A 12,941-nucleotide genomic window follows, 5' to 3' on the forward strand; every position below is an offset into this window, starting at 1 on the left:
ATAATAATAATAATAATAATAATAATATGCCATTTAGCAGACGCTTTTATCCAAAGCGACTTACAGTCATGTGCGCATACATTTATATGATTGATGTATGTTCTGCTTGTATGTTTTTTCGACTAAACATGCTGTGAGGGTTCGGTTTGAGTTAGTCTCTTGTAATACGGTTAAATAAATGTCTTGTTACTGGGCACGTGAGATTTGATTCTTGGTGCCAAGGTTAGATTTTATTCTTATTTGGATTGTTATATGCCAGACAGTTCTACATCCTACTTTTTTTTATGTTCTATGACGTATGATGCAAAGTCAAATAAGTGTGTGTACGTGTGCGTTCTTGTGCACATACGTGTGAGGCTGGCCGTGCACTAAGAGCCCTTGGTGTGTGTTTGGTCGTTGTGTTCGCTAGCGTTGGTGCCGGACAGAGTCATGCCACATGATCGGTTTGGTCGTTGTGTTCGCTAGCGTTGGTGCCGGACAGAGTCATGCCACATGATCGTAACACTTACTCAAGGCCATGACTGGACAGAGGCTCTCTTTGTCCCCCTCATAACTCCTCTGAACCATCCCAACACACTTCCTCTCAGAAACTACACACACACACACACACACACACACACACACACACAATCAGTACAGGTCCTTGATTAGGTTAGAAGGGAATCAGACAGTGAGAGGACAATGCTCCCTCCACAGACAAAGACAACATTGTGTTTTAAGTTTAGTATCTTGTAAGTTTAGGATCTCACAGCCTCTTCAGTCTGTGGGCGTGTGTTTATCCGTTGTGATTGAAGACCCACCACCTCAGGAGATAAGAGTTGGTTCCTTCCTTCCTGATAAGCGTTTCTGTCATCTCTTGTCTGATTTTGGACCTGTACCACTCACATCAATCATCTGCAAAGCGCAAATGTTTCACATGCATGATGCTGTCTAAGTAGCCTTGTGTTCCAGCCAGGAAAGCTCTCTTTTTCCCCCCTGGGTCTCTATCTTACTGTACCTCTCTCTGTGTGTTCTCTGTGTGTTCTCTGTGTGTTTTCAGGGCTGTGTGATCCAGTAGATCCTCCTACTCAGTTTATTCCCACGGCAGGCTCCACAGATTGCTGAGGTGAAACTGGGATCCTTGGAGGACACTCGACTAGAGGAAGATATGTTAGATGTTGGTTGGTATGTGACCAAACTGAGCGTTGGGGTGACTGTCTGTAGTACCCCAGACCACTCTAAATGAGAAAAGAATGGAACTGGCAACAAGTTCATATAGAAAGATTCCAAAGCTGCACACTGATCCAAAGAAAATGAGTTGTGGTCCATGGTACACAGACCTGTTTTTAAATGATGTGCCTTTTATGACAAATCCGTTTTAAAAAATTTACCCCATTTTATAATTGCTGTGTTTTTATGTCTTACCACCTCACAATGTTTTTTTTATCTCACACAACCTTCATTGAAGTCCACTGTAAATACTCTGTGTAGTGTCCTAAACCAAACCTGAACAACTTCATTTTATGGGGAACAAACCAGCAGCAATTGAAAAAAAAATTGTTTTTAAGACCAGCGGATGAATCTGCCAACCCATCCATTTTGTTGGCACGTTCCAGATTGACCTGTCCCTCCCCAGGCCCAAGCCTCCCTCTCCCACCCAGCAGCAAGAGGACGGAACGGGGTCTGAGGCTGGCCTGTAGCAGGAGCACCTGGAGGCTTCTCCACTCCACCTCACAGTGTGCAAGGGAATCCCCAGCCAATTCTCACTTTTCTCTAGCTTGATCAATCCACCTATTTAAAATAACTGCAAAATTATTAGAATAATGACCACGTGGTAAAGAAATGTGGAGTTGAATTGATGTTGAGAATATATGTATACTGAACAAAAATATAAAAGCAACATGCAACAATTGCAAAGATTTTACTGAGTTACAGTTCATATAAGGAAATCGGTCAATTTAAATAAATAAATTAGGCCCTAATCTATGGATTTCACATGACTGGGCAGGGGCCCACCCACGGGAGCCAGGCCCACCCACTGGGGAGCCAGGCCAGGCCAATCATAATGAGTTTTTCCCAACAAAAGGGCTTTATTACAGACAGAAATACTCATTACTGTCCCCAGCACAAGGTGCACCTGTGTAATGATCATGCTGTTTAATCAGCTTCTTGGTGGATGGATTATCTTGGCAAAGGAAAAATGCTCATTAACACGGATGTAAACAAATTTGTGCACAACATTTGAGAGAAATAAGCCTTTTGTGCGTATGGAAGATTTATGGGATTTTTTATTTCAGCTCATTAAACATGGGACCAACACTTTACATGTTGCGTTTATATTTTTGTTCAGTGTAAATATGTGTGTGTTTCTATCAAAGTAAAACATTTGGTGTATTTACAGTCTTGTCCAGTGCTCTTTGAGCCTCTGTTGGAAAAGTGTGCAATCTAATCATATTCCACTTGAAATGGCGATGTCACATCGGGAAAATATTAACTGCAGCCATTAAGAATCAGACAGCCACACATGGCTGTAGAACAGCTCCGTTGAAACTGAGCAGGAATTAAGTGTAACATTACAATAACAAAAAAAATTCTGACAGTTTAACAGAGAAACTATTGAGTGTGCATATACATATTCATTTTACATTTTAGTCATTTAGCAGACGCTCTTATCCAGAGCGACTTACAGTTAGTGAGTGCATAAATTTTTCATACGTCTTACAGGATGTGAATGTAGTCTACCATTAGGAAGGCTGCTTGTGTTCTGAGCAGATATTAGGTATTATGTATTGTCTGTCCTGACAGTATGCTGGCACTACTGGCCGTGTGGAGACTGAATGGGGTTTTAATATCCCTTGTGTTCTGGGCTCAAACTATTTAATGAGCGAGGTGCCCTCCACCACCTGACTAGTAAGCAGAGCTGTTACAATATAATAAAATGCCATTACAGTCATGTGAGCTGTTAAGAGGTCATTTTATATCTGCTATCCCACCTATTCCTCATAATGGTACTGTTCCACTTTTAACCAACCCTAATTATATTAAAAACATTTTACTACCTGAAAAAAACAATTTAATCAATTTTAGAGTAAAGCTGTAACGTAACAAAATGTGGAAAAAGTCAAAGGGTCTGAATACTTTCTGAATGCACTGTATATACAAATAATACATACCTGACTAAAAAATTGAAAATTCAATGCCCGCTTTGTTAAAATATTTTTCGGACTCTTCAAATCTCAGGATATAACATTAATGTGGAAAAAAAACGGAAATAATGGCAATAGGAAAAATGTAAATAATAACTGGTGATCTACAGCACTGATTCTCAGCCTGGTCCTGGGGACCCAAAAGGGGGCACATTTGTGTTTCTTGCACTAGCTGATTCAAATGATCAACTCCTTATCAGGCTTTGATTATTTTTAATCAGGTGTGTAGTGCTAAACAAAAATGTGCCCAAGGTTTGAGACCAACTGATCTACAGCAATCATTTAAGTGGACCACAAAAAATATTAAAAACTTAGGATGCTTAATAACATTTACATTTATTTTAGTCATTTAGCAGACGCTCTTATCCAGAGCGACTTACAGTTAGTGAATACATTTTTTTTATTTTTTTATACTGGCCCCCCATGGGAAACGAACCCACAACCCTGGCGTTGCAAACGCCATGCTCTATCAACTGAGCTACATCCCTGCCGGCCATTCCCTCCCCTACCCTGGACGACGCTGGGCCAATTGTGCGCCGCCCATGAGTCTCCCGGTCGCGGCCGGCTGCGACAGAGCCTGGATTCGAACCAGGATCTCTAGTAGCACAGTTAGCACTGCAATGCAGTGCCTTAGACCACTGCGCCACTCAGGAGTTTGTGACAGGAATAAGTGACAACAACCAACAAATACAGTATCTAAAGATAACTGTATCCGATTACTCAACAATATGAAAGCATATCTAATTAAATTGAATAATCTCCACCTAAATCTTACAGGTAGAGTAAAACCTCTTTAGAATGACATGGCTCTCAAAGTTTATATATTTATTTTCGGTAATACCAATTACCCCACCGAAGACATTCTTTAGAAAATAATACTTGTCCGTAAGACTTCATATAAAACTCATAGCATAAATAGGAACGTTTTACATGTATCAACTCGCCACCGAAGGCTTTTACTTGCGACATATTGTTCAATCACTAAAGAGGAACAATGGGTACATATTGAAGATGCACATGCTCATCCTCAGAAACGTTTCACGCATTTGTTTTCAAAGGATGGAGCCAAGAACATTTACAACTTCATAGTTAAGAACACTATAACAACATGGAAGAAAATGAAACGTATTCTACAAGATCCAAAATCACTCCCTAAAAACACACCCCTATTGAACAATCCTTCGATAGCTTTTCAGAATTCACAGATAAATTGGCCCACATGGAAAACTAAAAACATAGGAACTGTAAATGAAGTGCTAATAGGAAATACAATTATTTCCATGACAGAGTTGGGTAAGGCTTCCTCGATCAGTGTTTTGGGTTTCCAAGGAGATGGGATCATTCGTCCTACGGGCGTGGCCTCGCCTTGCAGAACTTTGATCTGATTTCTGTTTCGTAAGTTCTCTTATTTATAGGGAGACTCACAGAAGGCGGGCTCTAATGGCCAGACAGTATGACATGGGAACGCCCCGTTGATCCGGAGAACCCCGCAAATTAATGTTCTTATGAGATAAACCTGACACTTACTCATAAGTGTTCACAGCATGTTTTTTCTTGTACAGAAGACCATTTCACAATCTTCAACATTCAATACGTAGCCTGTAGTGAAACACTTGTTGTGAAAAAATCCATACATTTTATGTTAGTGAAGTACCCATTATATTTATTTTATGACAGAAGAAAGATATCACATTGTTTCAGGTTATATCAACATGTCATGAGTCCAACAGTTTAATACATTTATAAGAAACACGTTTAATATGTTTTGCCGGTATTTGCGCAACCCTCTCTTTGTTAATGAGGAGGAAAAAGTCCCAAATTCTTCTTTCTTTATTGGAACAAAGCTCCAAAAGTCTCTGATGACCTATGTATGTTTTGTTGTCAAATTTTTTTAATATATATTTTTTTAAGAATCCCCAAGCCGACAAGGTGAAAAGTCTGTCAATGTGCCCTTGAACAAGGCACTTAACATTAATTGCTCCTGGGTTGCCGTTGATAATGGCAGACCATGGTCTTGACCCCACTCTCCAAGGGTGTTTCAGGGAGTGCGGGATATGCAAAAAACACATTTCCAATTCACACATGCATATTAATATGCCCTTGTACATGTGTGAAATACGACAAATATAAGCACCCACCTAATTATTTTATTTATTATTATATTTCCAAGTCCTATTCTTGAATATCAAGGGGTATTAAATTAATTGGAATGACTGGAAATCTGACAGACTTTGGTTATTAATGTAAAGATATAGCCTAGTTGTATTATTATCTGTAATGAAGTAGAAAGTGATGGATATGAAGAAGCCTATAACCCAGAAAGGAAAATGTAACATCCATTTATGGCCAGCCATGTAAACTCTAACATTGATTTACAGTCCTGTGTAGCTCAGCTGGTAGAGCATGGCGCTTGCAACGGCAGGTTTGTGGGTTCGATTCCCATGGGGGACCAGTATGAAAACAAAATATATATATAGTGGCGTACCGCGGATAAGCCACCAGGGGGAGACTCGTCTAGGCCTGGTGACAGACGGAGCCTACATCACGAGGCGGTGGCTCCCTCTGCTGGACGTGCCAGGTCTCGACGGGTCCGCCGGCCAGGACTAATTGGGTCTGATTGAAGCTGGTGTGTAATCAAGGGGCTGATTGCTCACCAGCCATACGGGGCCCATAAAGCTGCCAGGAGGGCAGCACACGGGAGGGTTGGAGGTAGTGAGAGGTTGCTACCGGACAGACGTCCTCACGATCTGATAGAACCGAGGGGCTCGGTGTTCTACCCCATAGGAGACAGCATTCCCCGGAGCCCAGAAGGCGGTAACCCGGATGAGGTCTCCTGGTTGTTGTAAAGAAACACCTTGAAACTGAGGTATCACACTTGTCTCCGTGTCTGATCTGTGTAAACGTCTTGATCAAACCCACTGGTGGAGAATGCAGGCAGTCTGAACGGATTTTCTCCGCATGTGTGGTTCCCACCGTGAAGCATGGTGGAGGAGGTGTGATGGTGTGTTTTTTAAATGTATTTAGAATTCAAGGCACACTTAACCAGCATGGCTACCACAGCATTCTGCAGCGATACGCCATCCCATCTGGTTTGGGCTTATGTGGGACTATAATTTGTTTTTCAACAGGACAATGACCCAAAACACACCTCTAGGCTGTGTAAGGGCTATTTGACCAAGAAGGAGAGTGATGGAGTGCTGCATCAGATGACCTGGCCTCCACAATCACCCGACCTCAACCTAATTGAGATGGTTTGGGATGAGTTGGACTGCAGAGTGAAGGAAAAGCAGCCAACAAGTGCTCAGCGTATGTGGGAACTCCTTCAAGACTGTTGGAAAAGCATTCCTCATGAAGCTGGTTGAGAGAATGCCAAGAGTGTGCAAAGCTATCATCAAGGCAAAGGGTGGCTACTTTGAAAAATATAAAATATATTTGGATTTTTTTGACACTTTTTTGGTTACTACATGATTCCATATGTGTTATTTCCATACATCTGACATCTGCCTGGTACAGTTGAAACCGGGATTCATCTGTGGAGAGCACACTTCTCCAGCGTGCCAATGGCCATAGCAGGTGAGCATTTGACCACTGAATTCGATTAAGACGCCGAAATACAGTCAGGTCAAGACCCTGGTGAGGATGACGAGCACGCAGATGAGCTTCCCTGAGACGGTTTCTGACGGTTTGTGCAGAACTTCTTCGGTTTTGCAAACCCACAGTTTCATCAGCTGTCCAGGTGGCTGGTCTCAGACGATCCCGCAGGTGAAGAAGTCGGATGTGGAGGTCCTGGGCTGGCATGGTTACACATGGTCTGCGGTTGTGAGGCCAGTTGGACGTACTGCCAAATTCTCTGGCAACCGCTCTGGTGGACATTCCTGCAGTCAGCATGCCAATTGAATGCTCCCTCAACTTGAGACATTAGTGGCATTGTGTTGTGTTGCCGATGTAATTGTATTTATTTATTATACATCCTATCTAAACAGCTGTAGTATAGCCTCGATTTTCGTCCGTACCCCGATTTTAAGTCCCAGTGAGGGGATTCGATTAAGCTGGTTGGATTGGGAGTGTCGCTGCACAGCTATTTCCAGGTCTCTCCAGAGATGTTCAATCGGGTTCAAGTCCAGGCTCTTGCTGGGCCACTCAAGAACATTCAGAGACTAGTCCCGAAGCCACTCCTCCATTGTCTTTGGTTGTGTGCTTAGGGTCGTTGTCCTGTTGGAAGGTGAACCTTCACCCCAGTCTGAGGTCCTGAGCACTCTGGAGCAGGTTTTTATCAAGGATCTCTCTGTACTTTGCTCCGTTCATCTTTCTCTCGATCCTGACTAGTCTCCCAGTCCCTGCCGCTGAAAAATTCCCCACAGCATGATGCTGACACCACCATGCTTCACCGTAGGGATGGTGCCAGGTTTCCTCCAGATGTGACGCTTGGCATTCAGGCTAAAGAGTTCAATCTTGGTTTCATCAGAGCAGAGAGTCTTGTTTATCATGGTCTGAGAGTCCTTTAGGTGCCTTTTGGCAAACTCCAAGCGGGCTGCCATGTGCCTTTTACTGAGGAGTGGCTTCCGTCTGGCCACTCTACCATAAAGGCCTGATTGGTGGAGTGCTGCAGAGATGGTTGTCCTACTTTTACCACATCCAGCTTGGGTTACATATACAGTGCATTCATTAAGTATTCAGACCCCAAGTCTCTGAATGTCCTTGAGTGGCCCAGCCAGAGCCCAGACTTTAACCTGATCGAACATCTCTGCAGAGACCTGAAAATAGCAGTGCAGCGACGCTCCCCATCCAACCTGACAGAGCTTGAGAGGATCTGCAGAGAAGAATGGGAGAAACTCCCCAAATACATTTACATTTTTTTACATTTAAGTCATTTAGCAGACGCTCTTATCCAGAGCGACTTACAAATTGGTGCATTCAACTTAGGATAGGCAGTGGGACAACCACATCTTGATCACAGTAAGTACACTTCTTCAAACAAGCAGCTGTGAGCAAAGTCAGTGCAATCAGGGACAACTACATCTCGATCACAATAAGTACATTTCTTTAAACAAGTCAGTGCTAGCAGGTGAAATAAGTCAGGTGTTAGTTTAGACAAAAGACAGTGGTAGTAAAGGGGGGGGGTAGAAGGATTACTATTATACTATTCCAGGTATTCCTTAAAGAGGTAGGGTTTCAAGTGTCTCCAGAAGGTGGTCAGTGACTCCGCTGTCCTGGCGTCGTGGGGGAGCTTGTTCCACCATTGGGTTGCCAGAGCAGCGAATAGCTTTGACTGGGCTGAGCGGGAACTGTGCTTCCGTAGAGGTAGAGGGGCTAGCAGGCCAGAGGTGGATGAACGTAGTGCCCTCATTTGGGTGTAGGGTCTGATCAGAGCCTGAAGGTAAGGAGGTGCCGTTCCACTCACAGCTCCGTAGGCAAGCACCATGGTTTTGTAGTAGATGCGAGCTTCAACTGGAAGCCAGTGGAGTGTGCGGAGGAGCGGGGTGACGTGAGAGAACTTGGGAAGGTTGAACACCAGACGGGCTGCAGCGTTCTGGCTAACTTGCAGGGGTTTAATGGCACAGGCAGGGAGCCCAGCCAACAGCGAGTTGCAGTAATCCAGATGGGAGATGACAAGTGCCTGGATTAGGACCTGTGCCGCTTTCTGTGTAAGGTAGGGTCGTACTCTGCGAATGTTGTAGAGCATGAACCTGCAGGATCGGGTCACCGCTTTGATGTTAGCAGAGAACGACAGGGTGTTGTCCAGGGTTATGCCAAGGTTCTTTGCACTCTGGGAGGAGGACACAATGGAGTTGTCAACCGTGATGGCGAGATCATGGAGCGGGCAGTCCTTCCCCGGGAGGAAGAGCAGCTCTGTCTTGCTGAGGTTCAGTTTGAGGTGGTGATCCGACATCCACACTGATATGTCTGCCAGACATGCAGAGATGCGATTCGCCACCTGGTTATCAGAAGGGGGAAAGGGGAAAGTGAATTGTGTGTCGTCTGCGTAGCAATGATAGGAGAGACCATGTGAGGATATGACAGAGACAAGTTACTTGGTGTATAGAGAGAATAGGAGAGGGCCTAGAACTGAGCCCTGGGGGACACCAGTGGTGAGAGCACGTGGTGCGGAGACAGATTCTCGCCACGCCACCTGGTAGGAGCGACCTGTCAGGTAGGACGCAATCCAAGAGTGAGCAGCGCCAGAGATGCCCAACTCGGAGAGGGTGGAGAGGAGGATCTGATGGTTCACAGTATCAAAGGCAGCAGATAGGTCTAGAAGGATAAGAGCAGAGGAGAGAGAGTTCGCTTTGGCAGTACGGAGAGCCTCCGTGACAGAAGAGCAGTCTCAGTTGAATGACCAGTCTTGAAACCTGACTGGTTAGGATCAAGAAGGTCATTCTGAGAGAGATAGCAGGAGAGTTGGCTAGAGACGGCACGCTCAAGAGTTTTGGAGAGAAAAGAAAGAAGGGATACTGGTCTGTAATTGTTGACATCGGAGGGATCGAGTGTAGGTTTTTTGAGGAGGGGTGCAACTCTTGCCCTCTTGAAGACGGAAGGGACATAGCCAGCGGTCAAGGATGAGTTGATGAGCGAGGTGAGGTAAGGGAGAAGGTCTCCGGAAATGGTCTGGAGAAGAGAGGAGGGGATAGGGTCAAGCGTATAGGTTGTTGGGCAGCCGGCCGTCACAAGTCGCAAGATTTCATCTGGAGAGAGAGGGGAGAAAGAAGTCAAAGCATAGGGTAGGGCAGTGTGAGCAGGACCAGCGGTGTCATTTGACTTAATAAATGAGGATCGGATGTCGTCAACCTTCTTTTCAAAATGGTTGACGTAATTCATCCACAGAGAGGGAGGAGGGAGGGGGAGGAGGAGGATTCAGCAGGGAGGAGCAGGTGGCAAAGAGCTTCCTAGGGCTAGAAGCAGAGGCTTGAAATTTAGAGTGGTAGAATGTGGCTTTAGCAGCAGAAACCGATGAAGAAAAAGTAGAGAGGAGGGAGTGAAAAGATGACAGGTCCGCAGGGAGTCTAGTTTTCCTCCATTTCCGCTCGGCTGCCCGAAGGCCTGTTCGGTGAGCTCGCAATGAGTCGTCAAGCCACGGAGCAGGAGGGGCAGACCGAGCCGGCCGGAGAGAGTCAAAAGATGCAGAAAGGGAGGAGAGGAGGGTCGAGGAGGCAGAATCAGGAGACCGGAGGGAGAAGGATTTAGCAGAGGGAAGAGATGATAGGATGGAAGAGGAGAGAGTAGCGGGAGAGAGAGAGCGAAGGTTGCGACGGTGCATTACCATCTGAGTAGGGGCAGAGTGAGTAGTGTTGGAGGAGAGCGAGAGAGAAAAGGATACAAAGTAGTGGTCAGAGACTTGGAGGGGAGTTGCAGTGAGATTAGTAGACGAACAGCATCTAGTAAAGATGAGGTCAAGCGTTTTGCCTGCCTTGTGAGTAGGGGGGGACGGTGAGAGGGTGAGGTCAAAAGAGGAAAGGAGTGGAAAGAAGGAGGCAGAGAGAAATGAGTCGAAGGCAGACGTTGGCAGGTTAAAGTCACCCAGAATTGTGAGGGTTGAGCCATCCTCAGTAAAGGAACTTATCAAGGCGTCAAGCTCATTGATGAACTCTCCAAGGGAACCTGGAGGGCGATAAATGACAAGGATGTTAAGCTTGAATGGGTTAGTGACAGCATGGAATTCAAATGTGGAGATAGACAGATGGGTCAGGGGGAAAAGAGAGAATGTCCACTTGGGAGAGATGAGGATTACTGTGCCACCGCCGCGCTGACCAGATGCTCTCGGGGTATGCGAGAACACATGATCAGACGAGGAAAGAGCAGTAGGAGTAGCAGTGTTTTCTGTGGTAATCCATGTTTCCGTCAGCGCCAAGAAGTCGAGAGACTGGAGGGTAGCATAGGCTGAGATGAACTCTGCCTTGTTGGCCGCAGAACGGCAGTTCCAGAGGCTGCCGGAGACCTGGAACTCCACGTGGGTCGTGCGCGCAGGGACCACCAGATTAGAGTGGCAACAGCCACGTGGTGTGAAGTGTTTGTATGGCCTGTGCAGAGAGGAGAGAACATGGATAGACAGACACATAGTTGACAGGCTACAGAAAAGGCTACAATAATGCAAAAGAGATCAGAATGAAATTAACTAAACATCTGGGGAAGCGAGAGAGCGGGGCCTCCCTCGACTAACTCCCGCAGAACAACTTGGCAGAACTGTCTTTGTTTCAGGGACAGTCTTCGTTTTGGGGACAGCTGCCGCAGACAGCTGCCGCTGAACAAAGAGGTAGTGCTAATAATACAGGTGTGCCAAGCTTGTAGCGTCATACCCAAGAAGACTCGAAGCTGTAATCACTGCCAAAGGTGCTTCAACAAAGTACTGAGTAAAGTGTCTGAATACTTATGTAAATGTGATATTTCTGTTTGTTTTTTTCTATAAATTTGCAATAATTTATACAAACCTGTTTTTGTTTTGTAATTATGGGGTATTGTCTGTAGATTGATGAGGGGGAAAACCAATTTAATCAATTTTAGAATGAGGCTGTAACCTAACAAAATTTGGAAAAAGTCAAGGGGTCTGAATACTTTCCGAAGGCACTGTATGTACATCATTGTTATCAACCCCTTGCACGGCCGTTCCGCTCATTAGGCAGGATTAGGCAGCAGATTGACGAGGGCGGCATTTTCTGAGCTAAACTGACCAAGACGCACCAACAACAACACATAAAACCTCACATAATTCTGCCCCAAAACAATGACAATTTCTCTCTACCAGTGGCATATGGGGTTTTTAGGTGAGCACTGATACCGCCCTGTGATAAGCAGTGGGCAATTTGTCAAAGGCAGTGGCGCAAAATATTTTGCTTGTCCATTCCCTGTGCGGATCATAGCGAAAAAGAAAATACCCCTGCATTTTGTGCTGTGTACACACATTGCAAATAGGCTCACGATAAATCGTAAAAAGTTGAGTAGCTGATATTCAGAGCTTAAATAGCCAAAGTGATTAGTCACAGGAATCAGGACTAATAAAGACAATGCAACGGCCTGTTTTACAAATGGTGGGCCTACCACATGGATGGGCATTCATAAAATTCCATTGCTGGCCCACATGGTAGGCTACACCCCAGTAAGCACGGACTGACGCCGACGCCATTTGGACGTCTTTTTTTTATGCAGTCCGGACCGGCCTTGATTGTCACATCCATGGACATTGGTTTTTGGTCTGGTCCAAATCTGAACCATCATAGACGTCTATGTTTGCTTCAGATTTGGTGCGGTCCAGACCGGCCTTGATTTCAACGTACACGGACATTGATTTTTGATCCGATCCAGACCAGATCTGAACCTATCGTAGATGTCTATGTTTGGTTCAGATTTGGTCCAGTCTGGACCAGTCAAACGTAGACGTCTATAAATGACATCTTTTCAACTTTCATTCAGAACCAAAAATGAACCTGATTTCAACATCCGGAAAATACAAAAAAATCAATATCTGGAAAATACGTATTTTCAACTTCCAGAAAATAAGTATTGTCAACATTCATTCAGAACTGAAAATGAACCTGATTTCAACGTCCGGGAAATACGTATTTTTCAACGTCTTTAATGCCCTTTCAGCATCCAGAAAATACGTATTTCACCTTTCATTCAGAACCTACATTGAACCTAAAGTCAACGTCTGGAAAATATGTATTTTAGACGTCTTTTCAACTTCATTTTGCTTACTGGGACTATTCTAGTTTTACAGGGGCAGCATTTTTGGTCTCCCCTAGGGCGGCAGAAAGGCAAGGACAG

The 12,941-nt window shown here is 44.8% G+C and overlaps 1 protein-coding gene across 2 annotated transcripts in view; it reads left to right on the forward strand.

The window, feature by feature from the left end:
* Positions 1 to 1,379, forward strand: part of spns3 (spinster homolog 3 (Drosophila)) — a 29,121-nt gene extending 27,742 nt beyond the window's left edge. For both annotated transcript variants that reach the window (XM_041893479.1, XM_041893480.1), the window contains one exon: positions 1,040 to 1,379. In XM_041893479.1, the coding sequence (XP_041749413.1) occupies positions 1,040 to 1,104 (65 nt within the window). In that variant the 3' untranslated portion in view covers positions 1,105 to 1,379. The remainder of the gene's footprint in view (positions 1 to 1,039) is intronic.
* The last annotated feature ends 11,562 nt before the right edge of the window (positions 1,380 to 12,941 follow it).

Source organism: Coregonus clupeaformis, chromosome 13, assembly GCF_020615455.1.
Source record: "Coregonus clupeaformis isolate EN_2021a chromosome 13, ASM2061545v1, whole genome shotgun sequence".
In the NCBI taxonomy this organism is placed as follows: domain Eukaryota; kingdom Metazoa; phylum Chordata; class Actinopteri; order Salmoniformes; family Salmonidae; genus Coregonus; species Coregonus clupeaformis.